Source organism: Acanthochromis polyacanthus, chromosome 13 (genome assembly GCF_021347895.1).
Source record: "Acanthochromis polyacanthus isolate Apoly-LR-REF ecotype Palm Island chromosome 13, KAUST_Apoly_ChrSc, whole genome shotgun sequence".
NCBI classification, from domain to species: domain Eukaryota; kingdom Metazoa; phylum Chordata; class Actinopteri; family Pomacentridae; genus Acanthochromis; species Acanthochromis polyacanthus.
The window spans coordinates 10757158-10785135 of NC_067125.1; the positions used below are offsets into that span (position 1 = coordinate 10757158).

Consider the following 27978-nt stretch of genomic DNA (forward strand, 5'->3'; position numbering starts at 1 on the left):
CCACAATGAAAGCACAGGCCTGACAGGGAATCATGGAGGTAGTAGTTTGATGGTATGGGGCTGCGTGAGTGGAAAAGCTGTTAGGGAGATGACATTTTCAGATGTCATTATGAATACCTGTGGATATATAAAAGCACTGGCTGACAAGATGGCTCCCAGCATGGCAGACAAGGAATATACCAATAGAATCACAATAAAAACATATGTACTGACTTACATGGAAATTGTTTGTTTTGAGATTTTAAATAAAAGCAAATTGCAAACTGTTCAATTTAAAGGTAATGCGATTACTGAAATGACCAAGTACAATTTTAAATGATTTGACATCTGGTGGTATTGCACAGACGTATACTCACTTCTCTTGTTAAGGCTCGTCTTTCAAATTGTTTGTGTCATATTAACTATTCCTAACCCCCTACTTTGTGAAATGTGGCTAAGTGGCATTTTGTCACCAAACCCAATTCGCTATTGGCACTTTAGTCCACAAGCATTATTCCGACAAATGATACATTGCTGAGACACAAATTTCCGAAGCCCTCTGAAAGCCTCATGTGTCTCGGCCAATCAGAGCCACGTCTCCATCGTCAACAGGAAACGTGGGAAGCGTCCTTGGAGATGCAGTTTGTTAGTGGTGTAACTTTCGCATCTTTCTACCGTTTTGGGTACACAATGTCTCTGTCAAACAACTGATGACTTGTCAATATTGCCACAGAGGCTCATGAGAAAACTGTTAAAAGTTTGGCTGGTAAGTGGCTTGCGCGAATAAGCTATTCGCCAACTACTTAGCTTTCTGAGCTAAGCTAATGTTGAAGTTAGCTGTGATGCTAACGTTTGATTGTTTTAGCTCCGCTCATTCTTTCCTTCCTGCGCATTACTGTCCTTAAAATGATTTCACGTCAGTATTGTTTGCTATTATTAATGTTAGCGTGGCTTAGTAGTGCACATTCTTCTCACTGACTCGAGAATATTCTTTATAGTAAGCCCCCACCTTGCTTTGTACAAGAAGTTAGCTAATTAGTTAAGCTTATAAGCTGAGCGTCACGTGAAGCTAAAATCTAGTGTTTTCTTTCAGTAACTGGCGTGGTTTGCACAGCACAGTGCAGAGCTGAAGCTGCCTATCGAGACCTTCTTGTTTAGTTGTTACCACTGTGTTATAATATGTCGCTGCAGAATATTGTTTCCCAGTCATGATGTTTTGCACTCTCCACTTGACTCTGCAGTAACCATGACAGCAGCTGCTCTCATAGGAGACCAGCTGATCCTTGAAGAGGACTACGATGAGACTTACATACCCTCTGAACAAGGTACACCGGGTTTATAACTAGATTATGACAGAAGCAAATACATCCCCCATGCAAAACATCTGAAATGATTGTATGATTCTTTAGTGACCAAGGGTAATATTTCCATTAATGCATATTCAGAAACAAATACTTGAGAAAGACTTTGTCAAAAATAGAGGGCCAAAAGTGGAAACCCAGTGTAATAAAAATGAATACATACAACTTCGAAACTCTTAGATAACAAAACGAAATACTACTCCTAAGATTACCAATAAGTTCGGTTGTACTGACATAGTCGTATAGTCACCTGTGAATACCAGCACTTTCTAAATTTTGGACCGACGAGCTGTGTGTTTCAGCAGGTCTGCATCACTGCTCCAGATGAAAAAGACAGGGGGAAAAAAAGGAAAAATCTAATACTGAGGCTTCACAAAGCTGAAAAGGCATACAGGAAGATCGCGGAACACAACACAGTTGTAGCAGTAATTAGGTAGAGTAAAAAATTAGGAAATAGATCTGTTTGATTTAAATAGAATCCAGCATGTTTTGCATGAACCTAGTCAGGACTACTACAGTGAATGCATGGTTCTGACATTGAAGCACATTATATACACTACCAGTCAAAAGTTTGGACACTCCTTCTCATTCAATGCTTTCTATTTATTTGTATTATTTTCTACATTGTAGATTACAACTGAAGATTAACACTTTTTTGTTTCCAACATAATTCCATATGTGTTCTTTTATAGTTTGGATGTCAGTATTAATTGACAATGTACAAAATAATTAAACAAAAACCACTGAATGAGAAATTATGTCCAAACTTTTGACCGGTAGTGTGTGTGTGTGTATTTATATATGTATAAAGGAAAAAAAATTACAAACTGACCTGATGAAATGTGTTGCCTGACTTGAATCCAATAGAAAGTCGCTGAGATATGTTAAACAGAAAGGTAGAGCAACACAAGTCCTACAATAAAGAGCTGAAGACATACTGAAATAATAAAAATATCAGTAATGAAATGTGTACTGATCTTTGTTGGTGATATAAATTTGGATCATTGGACATGGAAATGATATAATCCAAGAGTGTTCTCACATCTGTTGTATACTGTACATTCAGGATATAAATGGCACATATTACTTAGATTATCCCACAATCACTCCTTTTTCCTTTACTCCCTCTCTAATCAGAGATCCAAGAGTATGCAAGAGAGATTGGCATCGACCCTGATGGTGAACCAGAGCTTATGTGGCTGGCCAGGGAAGGCATTGTTGCTCCTTTGCCTCCTGAATGGAAACCTTGGTAAGTAATGAAATGAAATGAAATGAAAAGTATTTATTTCGAACATAAAATTAACAGACAACTAATGCAGCTTATACAAAATAAAACCACAGCTGAAACAAGGCATCACATAAATTTACAAATCATATATGTTCGAAAGGGAGTGGGAAGAAGACAAAACTTATTTAATCCCACCCCGAACAAGGTTACTTTATTAACAATTTATTTCTATATAACCAAAATTGAATAGCAATAACATACGGCTATCCCACACACCACACACATCAATAAATCAATATTAAATCATTGGGCCAATTCCTCCTACAGATTTCTTTGTTCTTTATACTTTCCTTAAATAAATATTAAATCATTTGGCCAGATACTCCTACTGATTTGTATGTTCTTTATACTTTCCAAAAACTTTTTGTTTATATCTCTGTTTAAACTGGACAATATTAAGGCTTTGCTTCAGTTCTGTATCCAAATTATTCCACAGTCTCGACCCCTTGACTGTGACACAAAAGCCTTTTCTCGTTGTCCTATATTTTGGAATGGTAAAATTTAATTCCTTACGTAATCTATGGCAACATGTTCGATCTTGAAATTTATTATGTAAATTGTTGGGAAAAAGTTTTTTTCTAGCTAGGAATAAAAATTGAGCCAGTTGAAATTCCACAATATCGTACATTTTTAGAAGTTTGGATTTTAGGAAAGAGAGGCAGGAGAGTGGACCTCCAGCACCATGCATACCCACATTTCACCACAGACAGAAGCCATTTGAGTTTCAGCTATGCTACCCCAGTAAGTTTGAGTGTGTTTGACAGTAATGCATGTAACCTTAGAAACACACTGCTAACACGGCTATTAGAGCAATTAATCACCCTTGTACATACATGGTTGATTAAAAATGTGAACACAGTTGTAGAGTTTTGTGTAGCAGTGATGAAGCAATTGTTAATGCATAACCATATGCAAAAACAACGAATGATAACAGCATATAAACCAAAAAATTAAAAGCTTTTCTCACTTTTCATACTGCATTATAGAGAAATCTGTGAAATAATTGATGGGATTTAGGTTTTGTATATGTCAGCTTCAAAGTGATGCTCCAAGGTGTTGCACTGGAAATAAAAAAAAAGGATTTTATGGCTGTGAACTAATAATTATTAACTAATATAAAATACTTGCATTTTCACTGAGTAAGTAATCAGCTGGAATAATTTGTGCCTCAAAAAATGTTTCGGTAGGGTTTGCAGTGCTGGTGTTACCATCCATCCATCCATCCATCCATCCATCCATCCATCCATCCATCCATCCATCCATCCATCTTTTTGGAGATGCTAAAATTCACCTTCTTTCCTGTCCCTTTTTCCTCCCCATAGTCAGGATGTGACAGGGGACATCTACTATTTCAACTTCTCCACGGGCCAGTCCACCTGGGATCATCCCTGCGACGAGCACTACCGCCGCCTGGTGAGCCAGGAGCGTGAGCGCGCCCAGCTCACAGTCACCGCGGGGGTGCAGGAGCAAAGAAGGACAAGAAGAAAAAGAAAGAGAAGAAGGAGAAGAAAGATAAGAAGAAGAAAGAGCCACTCAAGACTCCGGGAGTGAGTTGGTGTTACTTTTATTTGTAATGTATTTTATGCTTCCTGTGTCATTGCTACATGACAGCAGAAGAAACTCTTTGACTGGTGCTTTGAAATATCATAAACCCTAAAAGTTCATTTTGTGTAGTTTAGTAAGAGAAAAGTGACTGTGGGTGCTCATAAAAAATGATCTAGGATTCACACTTTTGTGTGCTTCAGTGCAGGAGTAATATTTTATTTATTTATTTGTCCCGTATTGAAGCACTTAACAGTATTATTAATGTCTATGTTTAATGTGAAAACTGTTTTTACTAACTCATTTTTGTAATATTAAAGGCCAATGGTACTTTTTTTTTTTACAACGGCGTTTGTCTTTCCAATACACAAATGTTCCTACTTTGAAGTTGTGCCACTGATATTATTATTCTGCTTTTTAAGTTTCCTGCACCGTTTAACTGCTGAGTGCTATAGAGAAACTTCTGCATTATTTGGTTGGGGATAATGACGCTAACAGTTGAGGAAAACGTTAAGGAAAAAGTAAACGACAATGATTGATTTTTGTTCCAAGCACCTCTTAACAAAAATGTCTTGATCTAGGTGCTTACCTCACTGACTGTCTCTTACACTTAGACACAGCTTAGTTCAGCTTTGGGAGCCCTTCCGTCTCCACTTGGCAGCTTGGCTCCTCTCAGAGGTCTGGACCCCTCAAGCCTAGGCCCTCTCTCTGGATCTGCCCCAGCACTCAGGGGGTCTATCAGCAGCTCTGGCGGCCTGGAACCCCTTAAGACGTCCCTTCGTGTAAGATCCTTGTCCTTATCTAGAGGACTACATAATCTTTTGAGATTTTATGCTCCCACAAGTCTATACAGTGTGCTTTCTGACATTTTCAGGGTCCTCGAAGCAGTGGGGCGTCTAGTGTTTTAGGCAGCAGACAAGAGGAGAGAGTGTCACTTACCCTGCCCGGATTTGATGATGATGACGACAATGATGAAGACAAGGTTTCTGAAAATGAGGTAAGTTTAGATTCTTGTACGCTCTAAAAATACACTTCCTTACAAAACCAGACATCTCATTTTCAGCCAAGTCCTCGTGGTTCAGACAGACTGCCGAAGAACCTCCACTTAGACTTCGATGCCCTCGGTGGAGGCCTGCAGTACGAGGTAGACAGAATCATTTCTTTACACAACATTTTATGACAAATGCATGCTCTGATATATTTCAGTTTGATAATTCCCTGATAGAAATAACTTTGTCGGTCATTTTTTGCCCTCATTGTTCTATGAGATGGGTTTTAATTAATTTGTATGTTTGTATATTAGTTCCAGGTGTGTACCATGCATTTATGTTGTTTCTCATTTAATGGCTTATCAGTTCCAGTGAAAAGCTTCAGTGTCCTCTGTCAATGCTTCCTTTAGGACAGTGAAGCCAGTGGTGCTGCTCCAGCTGAGGAGAGGACAGAGCCAGAATTACAGGACTTGGCTCTCTCTGGAGACCACAGCCCTGAACCACCATCCCAACAGGTAAGAAACACACACAGCTATACACACTTCAGTGACTCCAAGCATTGCTTTTGTCTTTTTCGTTTTTGAACATTCAAAATATATCCCTACCATTTCTTTGCGTTTACTATTCTATCGCATTCTTTGAACGGCTGTTGTGTTTTATTTATGCATTTGCTTGGCTGAAACATTTCTGTTTGTGTTTTCCTGTTCATACATATTGTGTAAGTCGACAGGATTTTGTGGAGGCACAATTCTGGCATTCAAGATGTATTTCTGACTGTGGATATTAATGTTGTTTTTCTATCTTTAAACTGGAAATTTTGTACGAAGAACAAAATATTGGTATTGAAGATTTTTCAATATTGGTATTGAAAATATTGGTAAGAAGAACTTGAAAATGAATTCTAGTTAATTTCAACCTTTGTCGTGACTTTAAGTGTCATGCCAACTTTGCACCCTCCACCTCTGTTGTAGAGACTTAAAGAATACAGTGTTTAGCAGGGCCATTAGCATTAGCTTCCTACAGCTTTCCATACAAAGTTGATTTTTACATAAAGTATTTGAACAATTTGTTTGCAGTCTGACTGAAGGTAAACGTGCTGGGTGTTTTTATCACTGGCATGTTCATCTGTGCACACCAGTTTTTGTGTAGCTGATTTTGACTGTCAGGATGGAGGCATGAAAACAACCAGCTGTCTTTAAAGATGTCTTTACCAGACCTTGGGAAATTGGTGGTGTCCCTGCACATACTTCTCTGCTGCTAATTAAAGAGAAAAACTTCTGCTTCTCAAAATCAACCGTAAGAAAAGACCGACCACGCCAAGTCCTCAGCTCTTGATATATTAAAAGCTATTATAATTTGAAAAACATCAGGTGCAGATGGCTAAATTCAGTATTTAATTTCAGTCCTAATTGAAACAAATGCAAAAATGAGCTGTCTTTGGAAAACTGCTTGGACCTCATGCTAATTGTACTGCACTGAGCGCAGTTTCCCCCAAATTTGTACAGTGGAGGAGTAAAGTGCAAAGTGAGAGCCATAATATTAGGAAATACAACAGGTTGAATTTTCTATTACTAATGTGGGCCAGAGATACAAATATACTATAGGATTCCATGTGTTTTTTTGTCTGTGTATCATTACTATAGTGGACTCTTCTTGTTGTTTCATGTAACCTGTAATTTCTAAACCATCTGTTATTCCTTCTCTTGTGTCTCTTTGACCTTTAAACCTCTCACCTTTGCACTGTGACCCGTATGTGTTCATGCAGCTGCTGTGCTGCTGGGATCTGTCCTACGGGAACGGCTGTTACTGTGTCTTCCTGTTTGTCCTGCTGTCCTCCTACTGTCACTGTTACTGCTTTGCTGTCTAATTCTAAATAACCCAAGCATGTATTGTCACCTTGAAAACAAAGAATACTAGCATTTTCCTCTAATTAATGAATGAATTCACATTACCTGAGAACAGTACGAGTCCCTGCCATCACCACTGAACAGTCAGTCCAAATTCATGAATTTCAAAAATCCTTCATATACGGTGTCTCCTTCAAAGTGCATACAATACACATAGACTTTGCCATAAAATGCCAGAACTGCCAAAGGATTTTGTAGCATTAATTTGTACTGATGAGATGTTGAAACAGGGAAATCATATTCTTGAAACAAGCTTACTCGAACTTGCCTCTGCGTGTCTGTATGTGTCTGTGTTTGAATGTGAGAGAAACACAGAACAAGAGTGTATATTTGTTTGTGCATACATGCATGTGATCATTTGTTGAATTCATTTTCATGTGTTGGTTGTTTAACACGATTGCATGATTAGTTGGTTTTGCATGCAGTCGCTCCAAGAACATCGCACCACCGTCGCCTTTCAGCGGGGGTCACAATCTTTTGGTCACCTCCTTCCCTCACCTTCCCTCCTCCATCCTTTCTTTCCCTTGTGTCTCTGCACGCCTCCCTCTGTGCCAATGTTTGGGACGGATGGACTCTTCTTATTATTACCCTGCACCAAGGACTCTCTGAAGGGCCGCGACATCCACCTCTCTCCTCAGGCTGGCAGTGGAAAAAATGCCAGTGAGAAAGGGGCCGATGCTACACCCCCTGACAATGAAGACTCTGCTGAGCTATCGGAAGAGGAAGTAGCAGAGCAGGAGGTGGAGCAGGATGAAGGAGGACATTTGGAAGATGTTCAGAAAGAGAAGGAAGAGGGTGAAGGAGGAGAGAAAGCCAAGGAGGGAGGGACAGAGGGGAAAGGAGAGGAAGGAAATGAGGTGGAGGATGGAGAGGTGGCAGATGAGAAAGATATAAAAGGAGGAGGACAAGAGGAGGAAAATCAGAGTAAAGCAACTGTAAAGAGTAAAAATGAGGAGGAAGAAGAGAGTGATGAGGTAGATGAAGAATTCTGTGAAGGGGAAGACAAAGTGTCAGAAAACATGACACACAATGAGAGGCAGGAGAGGGCTGAACAAGAGGAGAATGATAGCGATGAGGAATTGGAACGGGATGTTAAAAGCCTGGGTGATGAAACCAAAGACAGGAAAGGGACTGTGGAGAGCGATGAGGATGGGAACAATGTAATTGAGGAGAAAGAAGAAGTGAAGAATGTAGAAGAAGAGGAGTTTGACGAAGTGTGTGATGAAGTTGTGGAGGAATGCTTTGAAAGTGATCAAGATGGAGGGAGTGAGGAGGAGGAGGAGGAGGAGGAGGAGGAGGAGGAGGAGAAAGCTGACAAAGAGAAAAATGAGCTCAAGAGAGGCCTAAAGGATGGCGTTCAGAATAAGAATGAGAAAGAGGAGCTAGAGATAAATAGCAAGGGAGGACAAGATGGGGGTGAGGAGGGTGAAAGTGATGAGGCTTTGGAGAGATGCTCGCTGAGCCAGAGGAAATTGTCAGAGAGTGAAGAGGAGGAGCAAGAAAGATGTATGGAAAATGAAGGAGAAGAAACGGACTGGGAGGGAGTGGAAATGGAGGATGAGTCAGATGGTCAAAAGCTCCAAAGAGCATCAGAAAGCGAGGAGGAAGTTGTCGAAGTTTTTAAAGAGGAAATGGCTCCTGTCCAGTCAGCCCATCTAGGCCAAAAGGGAGAAAATCTCGCTGGCAAGATGAAGGATGTGACAATAAAATCCCCTCTTCCTGCAGAGGTAGGGTTCAGTGTTGCCGCTGTGCGTGCTGATCCTCCCCATCCCCTCCCATTTACTCCCCAACCCCAACCCTGGTCCTGCCTGTTCTTTGCAAGCAGGTGCATGTAGCTCACTGAATCCAACTCCACTGCCTGAGGGGCTGATCTTCTGTGATTTCTTGCCTGGATATCATGAATCACACACTGGACTATTACTTGATTAAAGGTCAATCCATTTGAGCCCCTGAGGACTGGATTGGAAACTTCTAAACCCTCTCCCCATTGACATGCAGGCTTTTGGTAGCCTATCAGCTTTTAGATTGGTGGTATATTTTGAGCTATTGAACCAGACACAGGGGTTTCGTCTCCTGCAATCACCTCCCTCACTGCCACTGCTTGCCTCGGTTGTAGATGACTGACTGTCTGATTTTTACAGTGTGCTTGCCTGCACCCTGGCCTTGGTTGTGTTTGCATGTAGGCTCTACTTTTGGCTTGTGGTCAGTGTATATTTGTATGTCTTTGATATAGGCAGCATGCATTGATGTTGATTGTTGCTCATGGGCAGTTTGGTTTTGTACACGTTTGCATTTTGGTTGCTACCTTATCACTGAGTGTTACTGTGTGCATGTTATTGCAGGAGTCTGATGACTTTAAGAACATTGAGGCTTCATCTTCCACAGATGTCAAGGTACCCTATCATGCACTCCGATGCTTACCATTCATTCACTCACTCTTTCAGCTGTTTATTGCCAACCTATGTCTTAATGGTTCTGCTTTTGTGTCATTTAGCTGTCGGAGAAGGTTCTAGACATCAACGACCTGTCTGGCACAGTCAGTCCGCTGGCGAAAGATGACAGAGAGGAAACACATCAAGAAGAGGGGGATGGGGAGGGAGGACAGCCAAAGAAGCCTGAGGCCTACAAGAGGTTCTTTGTTGTTTTAATATTGTTCTTGGAAAATAGATGCTGTGCTCAGAGTAGGGTTCATTGCCCTTGTAAGAATTTGTGTCCTTAGCAGGTTCAATCATGTTTCATAACCAAAATGTATGTGTGGTGTGAAAGTAGTGTTTCCTTGTTCTGGCAGTGAGAGACACATGTTTATGACATATGCCTCACTGTTGATGGCTTTCTGTTTTACATTGTAATCTTCTCTTAATGCCGACTTCCTTTTTCATCTGAAAACAGTTGATTATGCAGCATTGTGTGAAGTCGTCTGACAGAGGCTTAAAAGTAACAGACGTTTATTCATACGTAAACGTCGTGCACCCTAGATCAATTTTTTTTTTCATTATTTTTTAAATTTCCAAATGAAACATGTGCACTCTCTGTATGACAGACTTTTGTTTCTGTTAGAACTTTTAACCCCAGAAACAACAGCCCCTTGCCCTACCTCCCACCCCTGATCCCTGTTCACCCACCCTCCGTCCCCTCTTTACCTTCATCCCTGCTCTGTAGCCCCACACACACCCCACCACCAACTGATTGTTAGGATAGCCATGTCTGTACAGAGATTGTCTAGTGTGGAGGAAGCTCTTTCAAGTCTGATATCAATTCTTTCCACATTTGGATTGTGTTCAGTCTTGCTTCATTGACTCTTGCTGATGATAGTTCTAGACAGGCAATGTTCAAAAAGCTCCGAAGCCATTGAATTCTTGAGATGTCCTGCGGGGTCTCCAGTGCTGGACAACGATCTTCTTTGCTGCGGTCAGGCCTGCCAGCCAAATTTTGCGCTTTTTGTTCGTAGTAGTAATGTGAGAGTCCTCATGTGGGAGATGTACAGCTGGGTCCACTGGTAACTGTACCTTGTTATTTCTGTCAGAGTACTGATAACCTTCTCCCACAAAACAAAAACTCCTGGACATACCCATACAACATGTACAAATGAGCCAACGTTTCCATGAGGGCAGAAGGAGCAAAATGAGTCAGGGGCCAATGCCATCTGGTGTCTAATTATTGGTGTTAAATATGCTCTATGACGAAATCTCAGATGTGTACTGATGATTTGGATTTTTTTGAGGTAATGGCAGTATTTGTCCAGATCCTATCCCAATTATTTTGTCATAATTCCACTAAGTCTCTGTCCCAAGCTTTCATTCCTGACGTTGCCTAGATATAGGATACTATTTGTCCTGGCGCATTCTGTATACAGTATAAAATGGGATGGTCCTTCAAGCCTGATGCCCAGGGATCCCTATAATGCTGATCTTATTCTGAAGTAAAAGAAAAGAGAATGATTGTCAATGTTAAAATGAGAGACAAGTTCTTGAAAATGGAGGATTGTATCAACCTTGTTAATATCTTAGAAGAGTAATAATACCTTTATCCTCCCATTTTTTGTTAGTGAATGGTGTCCCTCCAGATAAAAGATTGTTATTGTTCCAGAGTAGAGACGACCTACACCACACACTTGAAAAATTTAAAGTTTTCTGCTGATCTACACACTTTCAACATCTAGGATATAATTGGACCAAAGTATAGACCACATTTCTTGGTTGACATGCCCTAGGTCTAATTTAGATGACCTTCTTTATCCACTGTGTTAAGACCTCAGATAAATTGTGCTGAATTTTTCACAGTCTGAATCAAAAATGATCTCCCACCAACCATTTTTGTGACGAAACATGCAGCTACTATTACAAAATAAACTTCAGCATTTCTGAGAAATGCACAACTTGACCCCTTTATATAACAATCTTGAAAAGTAGCATGCAATCACAATATTTTTAACATTTTCCTCACCTTGGATTAACTATTACAGCCCCCTTTTTGTCTTTCTCTCTTTAGGCAGATGCTGGCCAAAGTCAAAGACAGCTCTCCAGTCCATAAAGTTGACCGACTTGTCCTCCACCAGTCCAGCCATTCACCCTCTCTATCCAGCTCGTCCCACTTAGAAGAAAGTGTCCGCCATGGTCGGAAGGTCTCCGACCTCCACATGCCTCTGCCACTACAGAGGCCTGAAACCTCCAGAGGTCGACCTGTTCAGACTTCGAACACTCAACTCGAAGATGCTGAACTCCCCTTAAAAAACCAAGACAGCTCACTGGGAGAAGAGCCGAGCTGGAGAGTCTGGAAAGACGGGGAGAAGAAAGAGAGAGAGAAAGAGGAAAGTAAGAGGGCAGATAGTGAAGAGAGGAGTCTGAGAAAGAGGGTGGAGGAGGAGAGGGAGAAGAAGAAGTCTGGAAAAGACATGCAGGAGGAAAGGGAGAGTATTTTGAAGGAAAAGGAAAAGAGGATGCGCTTCCTCCAGGAAGAACTGAGGCGAGAAGAAGAGGAGGAGGAGAAGAAACTGAAGGAGGAGAGTGAGGAAAGACTGAGGTAGGCGTAGAGTACAATACTAAATTCCTCACAAGACATTTTGTGTCTTTGAGTCCATTCATCTTAAGCAGTGTTGTGGTATTTTTTTATTGTTTTCCTCCCACTCTTCGGAATCTCTTATTAATGTCTGTGATAAGAGTCATTTCCAAAGAGCAACAAAGTTACTGTTTATAAATGTATTTTAGTTAGATCTCAGTTAATACACACATTTTGTCATAGCATGCATTTAGAACAGTGTCTTAGTTGGTGTGAATGTGTCCCCAGGGCTCTGCGGCAGCAACTTCTGTCTAGGAGGAGAGAGGAAGAGGCCAGACTGAATGAGGAGACTGATAGAACAATAGAGGAACTCAGAGAGTCTGTCAAGAGGGAGAGGGAAAAGCAGCAACACAAACTCAGGTCAGACTTACGCACTGTAACATTAAACATGTATGTGAGTGCAGTAGTTCTCAAAGGGGAGCTAACTCTAGTTGTTTTATATCTTTGTGTCTACTTGCACGTGAAAATAAGTGTTTGATCTTTAATATACCCAATATGACTATTCAACTGAGGTTAATCCCCATATTAATACTGTATTGGTGTCATATGTTCAGGGAGGACAGTGACGTCATGCTAAAGGAGTTACATGTCACTCTAGAGGAAGAACAAACAGCGGCACGTGACAGACTGGAGGCGCAGAAGAGGCAGGACATTGAACGTTTGAAGGCAGAGTCAGAAGAGGAGCTCCAGGCTGAGAAGAAGAGACTTCAGAGAGAGCGGGAGGAGAAACTGAACTCACTGAAGCAGGAGGTGACTGAGGATCAGACTAGCCTGCTTAGGTCCACTTCATTCTTTTTTTTTTAATTATACGTTTTATTATTTCTTCCAGAAACATCCATAGCACAGGAGAGCACAGGTACATAAATACATTGAACATAAAATAAAAATTCTAATAATGTAGAATTATATGCACAATTTATAGGTACATATAAATATATGTTAGAGTACATGACAAGTGAGGAGATAGCTAAATAAATGAAAGACAGACAGCCAAATGAGAAGAAGAAAAAACAAAACAAACAAACAAACAAAAAAACAATATGATAAATAATATAATACCAAGCTTGTCTGGAAGGGAACAATTTTTCCCCTACCCAAATTCCCATCCCCATCCTGCCAGTCAAACATGCTGCACTGTCAGCTAGTTTTTGGTTCATATATATGTCAAGTATCATTTAAGGTAGATTTCCTGGTGTTAGGAACGACTCCCGATGCAGATAACTGTTGTAAGAAGTAAAAACAAATTGATATGTTGGCAATTTATATGTGTGTGTGTATATATATATATATATATATATATATATATATAAATACACATAAAAATGGAAACATGACACATTAACTGAAATATAGATCTGAGCTGGTCCTAAACTGGTTTGCATGTTCTGCTCTATATTCTATTCTAAACAGCTTAATATTTACTAATGATGAATTTTTTCCTTCGTAGCATCATATGTCTTCTCCACTAAACCACTGCAAATTTGTTTCTAACAATTATATCGATGGAGTTAACTTCAATTAGAAACATATTTTTTTCCCTGCTCGTCAAAATGTCCTCCTAAACAAAGTGTTGCTCCTGATATATTTGGTAGTACAACAACCACGAACAGTAACTGATGGTTCCCTACTGCAGAGTCAAGGCATGAATAGCACCTTTCATGGGGATCTTTCTGAGTATCCAGAGGAAAACTTGACTTTTAGCTTTAACCTCTTTAATTGCAAAAACTACATTTGTTCATTTGGAGTGCGTATCAAACACCATGCCCTAAACAGTTTATACATCTAATGTTAGCATTAGTTAGACTCCTGTTAGTGTGATAATATATAGAGGAATGAGTTTAAATGCTAGCACAAGAACTTCCTCTCTACTGACAACCTAAGAAAGTAACTGCATAGTTTGGTAGCAAGGTACTGGAGCAAACAAGTGTGATGAGCATGAGTGACATGACTAGTTTGCTGCATGTACTGCTTGACAGTATTTCATACAGTGGAGCCGTTCAGGCTCTAATTTCAGTTTTGTTTAGTCACTAAAGTTTAGTTTTTGCACCACCACCACCACCTTTGTACAACTAATTATTAGGGATATGCAATTCCAATAAAAATAAGACTAGATGTGAACACCATCACCTTCTTAAAGGAAATATTAAGAAGCAAAATGTGTTCTTGTAATCGTCATTACAATTACAGTAGTGAAGTTTTAGTTTCATGTGTAGCTAAAAGGACAGCACAACAGCTGTTTTTGTGGGTTCCTACTTTCTGTGTTAATTTCATGTGAAACACACACTCCTGTTAGCCTCCTCAGAATAACTCTGGTTTTACTTCTTCCTTCTTGGGTATTTTAGCAAGAATCTGTGGTTAGGATTGTGCTGTTAAATGTTTTTGTTGATATTTTACGTTATGGATCCATGACAATTTAACCTGAATATCCATTTTGCAATGAAATTAGTGGCAGCTCTGTAAAATTTAGTACTGTTGTTATTTTCTTTTCAAGACAGGTTTTAATCAGTTTATGTTTAAACTACTTAATGATGTGCAGCGTATAGTCATATTTTGTTAATGTGATGTAATAATGTCAACAAACCAAGAGTTTGAATCGAAAGTTTCTGTTTGTTCTGTGTTGATGGTAAACAGAGGCAGTGGACCCGAGGAACACAGATTAATGATCTGTGTCTCTGTTTGTTCTGTTTTGTCTGTATAAAGGTCAGAAGCACAGAGAGGAGGAGGGAGCTGATGATGAGTCCCCGACCTGAACAACAACTGGCAGAATACCATCGAGAGGTTAGAAGACAGACACACATATATGTACAACATTACATGATTATCATGCCTTTTTCTCAATAAATGAAAGGCCCATTAAAATGAACGTATTTTTTTGTGCCATAAACTGACTCGCTACCATGGTCCAGCTGGCTGATGTGCTCCAGGAAGTGCGAGAGGAAGTGCAGCGTGATCATGAGAGGAAGCTGGAGCAGCTGAGGGAGGACCACTGGAGAGAGATGAACAGCATCAGAGAGAAATACCTAGATGAGGTCAGAGAGTCACTTTAAAATTTAGCTGATGCCCAACCTCATCTTACCCTACCAGTAAAACTGTAGTTTTAAAAATGGTAGAATTTCTATGAAGGTGTGATATTTTAGTTAAGATTCAAAATTTCAAATTATTGATAGTGAAAGCAAAATAAATCCAAAACTGAATCTTTATTCTGCAAAAAACATTCTTGTTGTTAAGCTTTCCTAAGCACTGTGAACTATGTTAAGATGGATATACTCTACCGTTCAAAGGTTTGGGGTCACTTAGAAATGCCATTATTTTTGAAAGAATAGCATTTTTTGTCAATGAAGCTAACATTAAATTATTCATAAATGCAGCCTAGACATTGTTAATGTGGTAAATGACTGTTCTAGCTGGAAACAGCTGATTTCTAATGGAATATCTCCATAGGGATACAGAGAAACATTTCCAGCAACCATCACTCCTGTGTTCTAATGCTACATTGTGTTAGCTAATGGTGTTGAAAGGCTCACTGATAATTAGAAAACCCTTGTGCTGTTATGTTAGCACATGAATAAAAGTGTGAGTTTTCATGAAAAACATGAAATTGTCTGGGTGACCTCAAACTTTTGAACGGTAGTGTACCTACGAGTGGCTTTAAAAAAAATGACATTCTGTCTGTGTTCCAGGAGACTGCTCAGAGGGAGCGCTTGTTGTCCTCTCTGCAGGAGGACAGAGAGCATCTCCAGGCGTCACATGCTGTCCAGCTGGAGAAACTCCGCTTGCAGCTCGACACACAGATACAGAAGACTCAGCTGACACAGTCTCGAAAGGTGAGATCAGACAAACATGTTCACTAACTGTGCAGTGCTGTGCATAATGTATCTACCAAGGTGTCACAGTCTGTCTTGTACGTGGTATCTACATATATTTAAGTGGACGTTTTATATACTCATCAGTTGTTAAAACATGCCTCATGTAAATGGACTGGAAACAAACTATGCTTGAAAAACTAGGGAGAGTGAAGGGTGGCCTTTTCTGAAAAAAATCGTCTTATTTCTTCTTGTAGGAATCAGACTTGCAGGACTTGGCCGATCAGTTGGAGCTGAGAGCCAAAGAGCTGAAGAGTCAGGAGGCTATGCTGCAGACCAAGGTCTCCCTCCCGTTCTACAGTATTTAACCTGTTTGTTAACCCTCTGTTTTGTCATATTTCTACTAAAATGATGATGTTATGTCCAAAATTATTCATCAAATTGCTGCAGATTTTTGAGAAATGTAAATTTATATACACTATGGGTCAAAAGTATGGACACACTTTCTCATTCAATGCTTTTTATTGAATTATTATATACATCATAGATTAACACTGAAGACATCAAAACTATAAGAGAATACATATGGAATTATTTTGTAAACGAAAAAGTGTTCATCTTCAGTATTAATCTACAATGTAGAAAATAACACAATTAATGATAAAACATTGAATGAGAAGGGATGGTCAAACTTCTCCTAATGATCCTGATCATTTCTGCCATGCTCCGGAACAGCTGATTCAGTTGTTCTCTAGCCATTTACTAGTTGGTTGCAAGTAATGGCTAAAACCAATAGCTTATTGAACTTGCTATTAGGGTCCGTCACTGAGAGAGAATTGCACCTTCTGGCTACTTGCAAGATTTGGAAAAGCCACAAAGTCATATCGAAATGTTTTCAAGTGCCAGTGGCCACAGTGCAAAGTACCATTAAAACGTAATAAGAGTTCCACACTGTAAACTGTCTCAAGGGCATGGTAGGAAGCCAAAAAAGTGTGAGAGGCCAAGAAGAATCCAAGGATCTCCATCAAGGCCCTTCCAATGAAACTGAGCAGTTCTGAAAACGACATCTCAAAACAGACTCTGCAGCAGGCTGTGAATAAGGTTGGGCTCCAGGGAGTCCGACCACTGTTTAAGACAAACACACAAAGCTCACCAAGCCTTTACAAAAGCTCACCTGGACAGAAAGGAAAGGATTTTGGGCTTCAGTTTTGCAGTTGTTTCCAACCAGAAGAAAACTGTTCGCCAAATATTACTTTAATATAAATTAAAACTTGGCCTGAGTGTGGGTGGTGCTGAGCAGGTGCTGAGCATGACTATGATCTATTAACACTAAGTCAACGACATGGACTAATTGTTTCTGTCCATCAGGCAGCAGATCTGAAGAGAAAAAAGAAGAAGCTTGGAGAAGAGGAGGAGGACGTGGACAGACAGCTAGAGGTGTGAACTCTGCTTTCTCCTTACAGATAGATTATATGGACCCAGTCTACAGTCTGCCAACCCTCTATTTTCCCACCTGTACACGTGTTCAGGCCTTACCACAGCTGATGCGGGAGAGAGACCAGCTGAGGGAGGAACTGGAGAGGATGAGAGAGGAGAAAACTCAAGCCCGAGAATTCATCCACAGAGCCAGGGTGGAGAGGAGTGAGGCCAAGGAGGAGGAAGAGAGGCTGAGAGAGGAGAGAGACAAGGCCAGGGAGGAGAGCAGGAGAGCCAAGGATGAGAAGGAGAGACTGGAGAGCAAGGTGGCACTGCTGCAGGAGAGGTGTGACCGCCTCAGCCGCAGAGTCAGGTACAGATTTACTACAAAGAGACACAGTAAAAAGAACAATCTCCACAATCAGGGCTCTGATTTGTATTCAGATTCTTCATAGAGGGCTGGCAATAAAATTACAATAGAAGTAAAACCAAGCTGCCGACATAAAATCGCATCAAAACAAAAATAGGTTTCCGTGCGTAGGCTTTCTTGTTTTTTATGTTTCATGATAATTGGATTTAAAATGTGTAACTAAGTGCTGTGAAATGTGACAACTCTGCAAAGACAAAATCAGAATACAGAATGTGATCTTGTTTTATCAGTGAGCTGGAACAAGGGGAAGGCGTGAGCACCTCCAGGAGACAAGAACAGGACAAAAAGGCAGAGAAGGTGTCTGCGCCCCCCAGTGACAGGAGAGACGAATCACTACATGTAGAGGACCTGGACGATCCAGCTGTCTCCCCTCTACCTGACAGCCAAAGCAGCATGGACGAGTAAGGACAGACAGACCGAGGAAAAACACATGGTCCACAGCACAGTGTTGCCTGTTCAGTGTTCAGTACAGTAAAGAAATTAATCCAGCTGTAAACTCTTATTAGACTAATGTTTTGTTAATGGTTTGCTCTTAATAGGAATTGATTGAAATCGCTTTTTTTTCTTCCTGAAGTCATGGGATTTCTCATCCTAGCGTAGCTACAAATAATTTTAAAATGATGTTTGTTCAAGGGCTGCACAGTGAGTCGGTGGTTAGCACCGTTTTCTGCATGGAGTTTGCATGTTCCCCCTGTGCATGTGTGGGTTTTCTCCAGCTTCCTCCCACCGTCCAAAAACATGCTGAGGTTAATTAGTGGTTCTAAATTGTACATAGGTGTGAATGTGATTGTCTCTATGTAGCCCTGTGATAGACTAGTGACCTGTCCCCTGTCTTCACCCTAAGTCAGTTGGGATAGACTCCAGCCCCTCCGTGACCTTAATAAGAACTAAGCATTGTATAGATGATGCATGGATAGATGTTTAATCAGTTTTTCTTATTTCCTTTCCTTTTCAATCTATTCTCTGGTCATTTTTGGCAGAATAATTGCTGTGTGTGTTTTTGCTGTGTATGTGTGATGCATACCACAGTATTACAGGTGACAGTTTTCCTTCTAACGAGTATTTTTACTTTTTATCCTTTGAAATCGAAAGGTGAATAGCAGTGACTAATTGATGCTTCACATGAGGGTAACCGTACATCACTCAACAAATCCCAGAGTGTTTTTTTACCATTCTGGAAAAGGTGGTCTAACACTAATGACCATCCATCCATCCATCCATCCATCCATCCATCCATCCATCCTCTATACACCGCTTTATCCTCACTAGGGTCACGGGGAGTGCTGGAGTCTATCCCAGCTGACTCGGGCGAAGGCAGGGGACACGCTGGACAGGTCGTCAGTCTGTCACAGGGCTACATATACAGACAGACAATCACACTCACATTCACACCTACGGGCAATTTAGAGTAACCAATTAACCTCAGCATGTTTTTGGACTGTGGGAGGAAGCCGGAGTGCCCGGAGAAAACCCACACATGCACAGGCAGAACATGCAAACTCCATGCAGAAAGATCCCAGGCCCAGACCAGGATTTGAACCGGGGATCTTCTTGCTGCGAGGCGAAAGTGCTAACCACTACACCACTGTGCAGCCCCACTACTGACTAGTGAAAGCAAAACATTTTTTAATAATAATGCGGTCATGGTTGTTCAATTTATGCATGGTTTGGATGAGAATGGAGGAGAACGGAGCAGAGTGTGTATCTAACTAGAGTTATTTTCTCCACATCTCTGTGTGTCCAGGTTCCGGCGGTACGTCTCTTCACACGGTGCCTCCATCCAGAAGACCAAACTCTTCCTGGAGAGGGAGAGCAGTCGGCTAATCGAGAGACAGACGGCTCTTCAAGTGGCCCAGGCCAGCTCCTCTCAGGTCCCCAACCATGCAGGAGGAGCCACGGAGGAGATGATAAGAAACCTCCAGCAGGTAGGGAGGAGTGTGGCCCACCTCCTGATGAACTCTCTGAACTCCAAGTGGTTTCTGGCCATTTTTTGCTTCTGTCGCATTTTTGTTGACTGTAAGCTAATTTTTCACTGCAGTGTAAAGATCTGCACATGAGAAACTCAAAAGTGTATTTTGTGCAGTATTACACAGTCATAATGCTATAAATCTGTTTTTTTTAATTTCTTTGATTATTTTCAAAGAATTTTAAAAGGCTTGCAATCAAAAAGCACAGTGTTTTTTCAAGTGTCCACAAGCAGACCTATTTCTGGAAGTGAAGGTGACTCTTCATACTTAAAACGTTTTCCTACTATTTTTGAGTAGTTTCCGTAGTTTCCTCCTATCTGCTCTGTGTAAACACAGCCTGCAGTTCAGTCCAGTTCAGCCAAACAGTTGCTCAACTTCTGTCACGTCTGCTGGTTGCAGCTAAGTCACTAAAGCCGTTATGGTTGCAATGAGGAATGCATGTTATTTTTTTATTTTTTTAAGTCATTTGATTAGTGCAAGCAGTGTGCTTTTTTGTTGTTGTTGATTGGTTCTTGTTTTGTTTTTAGAATAAAGGGTTTTAGATGAAATATCACATTTTTAAGCTTTACGTTTTTCACCAGAATGCCATTTTACATGTAAGTAGTTAAGGCCCTGTCAGAAAGTTAAAATTCCAACAGTTCTTTCTGTTTTTACAGTTTTGGGCTCTGAGAAATAGTGTAATTTGTGTAATATCTGAAAATAAGTGGCGGGTTTTGTTGTTCAGAGGGTTAATGTGGCTGAAGATCGGAGAGGTAGAGTTCATTTTAAAATAAGTGTTTAAATGCCGGTTGCTTTCCTTTGTTCTATCAGGAGGCCAGAAATGTGTCTGAGCTGCAGCGGACGGTTCAAAGAGGAAACTCTCTGCTGCGAAGGAAAGAGGAGCAGCTTCAGCAGCTGGAGAGCTCTATAGCTGAAGAGGTCAGGAGAAAGCACCAGACTGCTTCTGTGGTCTGTTACACACTCAGCTCAAAGTGATGCTTCACTCCTTGTCCTTGTAGAAGATTATATGCAATCCATGCACTTGTGCCAAATCTATGACCAAGAAAAACTACAAAACTAACCATGAACGTCTGCTTTTGTAGTTTATTTCTGCCTCAGTCACTGCACTTTGCTCTCGCTCTGAGGATTTTTTTTTCCTGTAGAGACGTCCTTTAGTAATATGTGATCATTTAAGGACTGAGCTGATGATCAGTATCACAAGATCACTTTGATACTGAAGAAGAAACTACTATATACTGTGTTGCAAATTATTATGCCTTATGTGCTGCTTTTGTTCCATTTTTCCTAAATAGTCAATACAAGTGACAGTCGGTCTGATTTTTAAAAAAAATCCTCGACAGTTGTATTATAATCAGGATTTTATTAAACAAAACTTCAGATGATGACAGCAGTAATTTAAAAAAAAATAACTCAAAATACAATGTTCCAAATTGTTATGCACAACAGAGTTTCAAAGCATTCAACAAGTTCTAAAGAACTGAAAACAGCAATTGATATTTTATCTCAAAATAAATGTTATTTTGGACGCCCTGGTAGCTCAACTGGTTGAGTGAGCGACCCATAAACAGGGGACCTAGTCTTTTCCAATCCCGTCTAAAGCTATTTGCTGCATGTCCTTCCCCGATTCTTCTCCACGTTTCCTGTCTTTTTCCACCGTCCTGTATAATAAAGTCTAAAAAGGCCAAAAAAAGTCCTTAAAAAATCTGTTTCAATCAAAAAGTTGCATTTTAACATAGGAGCCCTTTTTGGAAATCACCTTCACAACTCTCCCATCCATTGAGCTTATGAGTGCATGTAAAGTTTGCCTGGATTTCATCTGCGTTTGCCAGAATGGCCTCCCAGAGCTGCTGTTTGGAGGCATACTGCCACCCACCCTCATAGATCTTCTTTTAAAGGATGCTCCACAGGTTCTCAGTTGGGTTGAGGTCAGGGGATGATCCAAGGAGTCAGTGGTGTTCTTTGCAGCGTGGGATGGTGCTGGAAGGCACTGCTCTTCTTTTTATACCATGGCAGGAAATGATCAGTTAGGAAGTCCACATCATTTTGCAGAGGTCACCTTTGGCACCTTAAAGGGGCCAACCAGCTCACTCCCCATTATTCCAGCCCAAAGCATCACTCCATCACCTCCTTGTTAGGACGTGGTTGCCGTCCACCAGCCATCCAGAACTCCATCCATCTGGACCATCCAGTGTAGCACGGCGTTCATCAGTGAATGAAACTGTTTGAAAATTGGTCTTCATGCATTTCTGAGCCCACTGCAAAGGTTTCTCCTTATGAGCGTTGCTTAGTGGAGACCAAAATACAGCTTTAAGCACAACTGTAAGCCTCAGAAGGATCCTACATGGAGAGGTTCTTGGGACTCCGAGGCACCAGCAGCTTCTAATATCTGTTTGCTGCTCAGCAGTGGCTTTTTAACGGCCGCTCTCTAAATACCATTTATTTGCTTGACAGAAATCTTCCTCAATACGCCTCAATCTGAACAAACTGGTCTGCGCTCTGAATCACACACATAATATTAATATAAATAACAATAACTTTATTTGTATAGCACCTTTCAGAAAAACATTCACAAAGTGCTTCGACAGGTAAAACGTTGTGATAAAAGAGAAATAAAAGAGAAGTTTACTTGAAGGCGAATCTATAAAAGTGGGTTTTAAGAAGTGATTGAAAAGAAGTTTTTAATTGGGTGAGCCTTATCTCCTCAGGCAGGTCGTTCCAAAGCCGAGGGGTCCTGATGGAGAAGGTCTGGTCACCCCAGCATTTAAACCTCGACTTTGGAACGACTAGGAGGGACCCGCTTGAGGATCTAAGACTGCATGAGGGGCGTACGAGGTTAACATGTCTAAAATATAGCAAGGGACAAGGCCCTGCCAAGCTTTAAAAGTGATCAGTAAAATCTTAAAATCAATTCTAAACTGGACAGGGAGCCAGTAAAGAGAAGCAGAACGGGGGAGATGTGATGTCGTCTGTTAAAACCAGTAAGAAGCCCAGCTGCTGCTCACATATCTCTTCACAGTACGATGATCTCTCGGGTTTTAGTGAAATTTCCAGAGTTTTCATACCTTTGCAGGGCATTGCAGTATTTCATGCTTTTCATCTGCAGAGAGCTCTTTCTTTGTCTCTCCCCATGTTGACTTTCTAAATAATGTGGAACGACCTGCTTACTTGGTTTCCCTTTAATTAGACTCACCTGGTAAATGAATCATCCAACTTTTCTGAAACTGATGTCAGTGTTTCAAACAGACAGGAGAAAAAACACAAGCCAAACGTTTCATTGGAAACCAAAAAGCCAAATGTTTGTTGAACTGAAATCCTACTGGCATCATCATTTGCAACACAGTGTACAATGTATGTCAATGCCGTGGCAGCACGACCTGCTGTGACATACCATTATTTTGTTTGTTTTCACTTTCTCTAAACGTTTCTCATTAGAACGCCATTAACCACAGCCTGCCTTGGTGTCTTCTTTGTTCAGGCGTTGTTTGAGGATTTGTCTCGACTAGCAGGAGAGAGGAAGGTAACCTTTGATGTGACGGAGTCAGACCTCAGCAGCGCTGTGGATCCACCAGACGTAACAGGTGACACATTCTGTTCTACCACCAAGCAAAAAGAGACACTTTTTGAGGGTATAGCACGGTAAAATCACCACCAGTTTAAACTGAAAATAGATACATCTGTTTTGTTTTCAGTCATTAACTGTGCACATCTGCTCTAATTTCATTCAAAATTCACTGAGATTGTTGGTGTTGCTGAGGATGATTTTATATAGTCACAATACACAGGGCTTTTCAAAGTATTAATGTGTGGAATCTGCCTGCTATCACCACCACTGCCTGGCTTTTTAAAAACATGATGTACACATTGTCTATGGATCCACATGTTTTCAAAGTAGAGGTTTATTGTCACTGTTTTTACTGCTAAAGGTACTGCATAGGTATAAACATTATTTGTTTTGCAAGAGAGAGTACTTCTATATCCTAAGAAAGTACCAGAAATGTGCAGAAAGTAGCTTTAAATGCATTTTTGAAGGGAAACATCAGTGTACTGTATACTGGACAATGGAAAACTACAGAACTCTTTTGAATAATTGCTGCGGCCCACAAGGTGCATAACCTACAACAATGATAAGAATTTCACTTTAGGAAAAGTAATTGAATGTCAAGTTGAAAAAAGGGTCATTTAGGGGGTTTTCTGTGCTGTTTAACATAGCAGCCAGGTCATGTTAGACCTGAAGACAACACAAGGGTTAATAATTTCAAATAATATTCATGAAACAGTGTAAGAAAGGCTCAAATGTATGGATTTTAACACTCTTCTGTTTCTGTTACAATAATCATGTTCTAAGTGTTGGAAGTATCCTTCCCATAATTTGGAGGCTTTCTGGGATGTGAACATAAAGTAGTATGTTGCTGTAAAGCCAGTTAACTAGATTGGACTAAAGTATGCCTAATTAGCTATTAGTGGTCCTGACTGTATGTTCCCCAGCTATCAGCGGACCACTTTGATGTTGAAAAGAACCTTAAAAACATGGTGGTTCTCAGGCAGGTTCATCCAGAAGCACGCACAAATGAGGAAACATTTTGGAGACCCTACCTCAAAATGAAACTTCATATGACAAGAAAAGATCTTTTATTGTAACCCTGACACAGAGGTCGTATTTATGGTTTTTAGTTCAAATTGCAGCAATCATGTAGCCTAGCCGCGCTAGACAACCCACGGCAACGAATTTAATTCTCTGCCAGGGTGGGTCTAGTTACCCTCCATAAGGCTCGAGGTTGGATGCTCCTAAAACTGGCCGGACCAATCACCATGAAGTGTAGAGTCTGAAGGCGGGCGTAACGAAGTGACGACAGAGGCGCGACGATTCTGACAGAAACAACCGGCGCACAATAAACAGTTATCTTTTGACTCGGCTTTGGCCACAGCCCTTAAAGATTTGAAGCTAAAATTCAACTTGAAAGTTAAACAAAGGACCGCACTGAAGTGTTTCATTGAGAAGAAAGACGTATTTGGACTTATGCCGACGGGATATGGCAAATCCTTAATATACCAGTTGGCTCCGCTGGTTGGGAAGCTAATGGGACTTAGCCACAATCCAGCGCTCTAGGAACTACGTCAGCCTATTCGTTGCGCTGATTGGTTGTATACCTACCCAATTGCTGCAGAGGGATTTGAAAGACAACCTTTTAGCCCGCCTCCCTCCCTGTCGAGCGTGCCTCGACCCTTGTGTCTTAAGAGCTGGGTCAAACGCGGCTAGGCTAGCAATCATGTGCTTAGGATTTCAAAGTCCTCTAACTAATTGCCTCATTGTTTGTCACAGCCGCTGTCTGTGTTTATCAATGGGACAAATCAGCGAGCAAAACTGCAGGGAGTACATTCTGCTTGTTTGTAGCACACGTGCACGTCCTCTTTCACCTCACACTGGATCTCTTTCTGATGTCTCTCCCTCTGAGCCCCCCCCCATCTGCAGCTTGCTCACCAACACTTTTATCTCCTCTCCGTACATTTCTCCATCTCTCCACCTCCACCTTTCATCAGGAGGTCATCCCACTGTCCCGGCCAAAGTCCAGGAACTGGCCGAGTCCTTGCAGCAGATCTCGGGCCAGCTCAACACCGTCCTGGGTGCACTGGGTTCGCTGGCTCAGAGGCAGAGCGCTACACCTTTCGCAGCGTTCTCCCTGCCTCTTTCTCAGCCTCACGCCACCCCAGCTCCCTCCTCCTCCACCGCTGCCCCTGTCATTCCCCAGATGCACAACCTGGAGCCCACGGTGAGACTCTCGGAGCCTTCCTGGAACTGGGCGCCTCCAGGCTCCTCTGCAGCCGCCCCTCTCTTCAGCACCCCCATCACCAGTGGGCTGAGGCCTCCTGACGACCTCATTAACAGCCGATGGAGCCAGATATTTCCTGGTACGCCAATCAGTGAGTGAAGCACTAGCATCAGGACAGTGTGGGCTTTATCTCTTCTGATCACTGTTGTTGGTTCTCCAGGTGCACCCATTGACCCACTGACTCCTAGCACCCCGAGGACCACCTCAGCGTACTCGTCGTACACTCCTGTTAGGTACTGCAGCCCACAGTACACCCTGAACCATGCTATGATAGTACACTTCATGCTTACATTTGCTTTTTCTGGTTTATAATTCTGAAAATACGTGTCTGTCTGCGTTGAAGTGAGCAAAGCCGTGGTGTGCGGTCCGCGCAGAAATCAGCGGATGTGGACGGCCAGAGGCTGCAGGGGCTGATAGACGGCAACAAGAAGTGGCTGGAGATGCGAAAGAGAGACACCAGCATGTATCCTCCCACTGCTCATCTGCACACACTTAGAGATGCTTTGACCTTACATGAAAAGCAAACAGTTCAGTGTCCTGGTTTCACACCGTCTCATTTTGTCTGTTAGAGACTTTCATGCTAATGCACTGATGGACAGTAACAGTCAGTCAAAAAGCTAAAATTAGCCAACACTGTAATTTGACTTTATTCTTTATGTTGATTCCGTTTTTCTATTACTCACTCGCTCGTTTTCTCGAATGGTTTATTTCCGTTTTCTTTGGATGGACGACGACTTTGAAACGGGTCAAAAATGTGGGGAAAGAAAAATATATTTTCACAGTGACACTTCTGATGTCCACATTTTCAACGTTTTTGGGAAATCTTTGAACATTTTTTTTTGGGAAAAAAAAGAACTGTTAAAAATGTTTTCTTTAAGAACAGTCACATAAAAATCAACCAAAATCCAGCGAATTTCGCTGGATTTTGGTTGATTTTTATGTGACTGTTCTTAAAGAAAACATTAGAAGCTTTACTGATACATATGTAATCATTTTAGATAATTTTAGGATTTTTTTGGAGGATTTTTACTCGTTTTTGTAGGGTTTTGTAGGCTTCTTGCCAAATTTGGGGGATTTTTTTTAAAAATATAAAACTTCTAAGGGAAAATTTGAAGGAATTATTGGAATTTTCTTCCTGAAGGTTTTGCAAATTTTCAAAAAATTTGGGGATTTTTTTTTTCACACAAGGAAACAATATTTTTTGGTGCCTGTAAATGAGGACAGCAGGAGGATTAGCACACATTTAATAATTAGTCTGTTGCCAGTTTCCTCCTGTGCACACGTCTCATAACTTTTTGCTGCTTTATATTTTTGTCGTCTAAAGCTCACCCATAGTGAGAACACAGTGTCGGCTGTTGTCCTTAACCGTGCCTTCCAGACCTCTGTTCACTCGCTATCGGGCTCCCTCCTCCAAGAACGGCCTGCTGCAGCTGGGCCTGGACGATAACAACCAGATCAGAGTCTATCACTACTGAGGACATGACACGCCATGTCTGTCGCTGAGGACTTTGGAGTGGTAATGACCGCGGCAGGTCAGCGTTGGGGATGTTTACACTCTCTTCAGGACGTTCCGAGCAAAGGTTTCCAGGGATGGCCACGAGGAAGAGATATGGTTGTTTAAAGAACTTCGTGATCATCAAGAACCGTTATCATTCAGCACAGAAAATGACTCCCAAGCTACAGATGACTTTCAAACAGATTACAGCTCCACGCCAGACTCAGGCCAAATTGTTTACTTTGTCAGATGTGAGTCTGTATGTTTCAAATATGTATTTGACAATCACAGAGAAGTATCTTCATTTAAAGTAGTTCTCTTTTGCTAAAACCTTCCAATAAAAAACATCACCAGGCTGGTTCAAAGTGACTGAAACTCCATGTTGTGACAGGTCACATTTGTATTTATGTTGCTGGTTTTCCTATGTGCTTTTGTGAACTTTTATTTAACAGTTTCTTACATTTTTGCCATTTTAACAGAAACAAATCCATGTCAGAGTCAGTGGTTTTATAAAGATGAAGCCAATCCACTGTTTAAATATTATTTTTCTGTTCTACACTCCTTTACTCAGTGTCTGCATAGCATTACTGCTGAGCCGTTGACTAGTGTAAACTTTAACACATAGATGGAGAAACCTTGTCTTCTCGTGCACATATTTGTGTAAATAATACTGTATTTTTCTATGGAATATTTTAATAAATCTCATATTTTGTATATTTTCCTGTATTCCTTCTGTACCAGTGCTGTTACAGGCTACACACGTTCACTGAAAACCAAGGGAGTTCATTTGTTCTTAATCTGCTTTAAAAAAAAAAAAAATCATAAACTTGATGAAATTGTTGGAGCACGACTATAGCGAGCTAACGAGAGTGATGTTAGAAATGCAAACAAAAAAAATTAGGAACAGCTACATCTTCT

At 41.0% G+C, this 27978-nt stretch overlaps 1 protein-coding gene across 1 annotated transcript; it reads left to right on the forward strand.

Annotated features, from left to right (window-relative positions):
* Nucleotides 1-579: 579 nt before the first annotated feature.
* Nucleotides 580-27774, forward strand: LOC110959049 (centrosomal protein of 164 kDa). Its single transcript, XM_051957470.1, is given in 29 exon segments — nt 580-745; nt 1221-1304; nt 2478-2589; nt 3951-4078; nt 4081-4175; nt 4785-4952; nt 5045-5167; nt 5234-5314; nt 5570-5674; nt 7666-8793; nt 9409-9459; nt 9561-9697; nt 11555-12085; nt 12350-12481; nt 12676-12871; nt 14822-14899; nt 15028-15150; nt 15802-15945; nt 16182-16265; nt 17293-17361; nt 17454-17713; nt 18001-18171; nt 19515-19695; nt 20548-20655; nt 23213-23315; nt 25276-25644; nt 25726-25798; nt 25909-26028; nt 26944-27774. Coding segments are annotated over 28 exon segments (5046 nt in total). The 5' UTR covers nt 580-745; nt 1221-1225; the 3' UTR covers nt 27041-27774.
* Nucleotides 27775-27978: the final 204 nt, after the last annotated feature.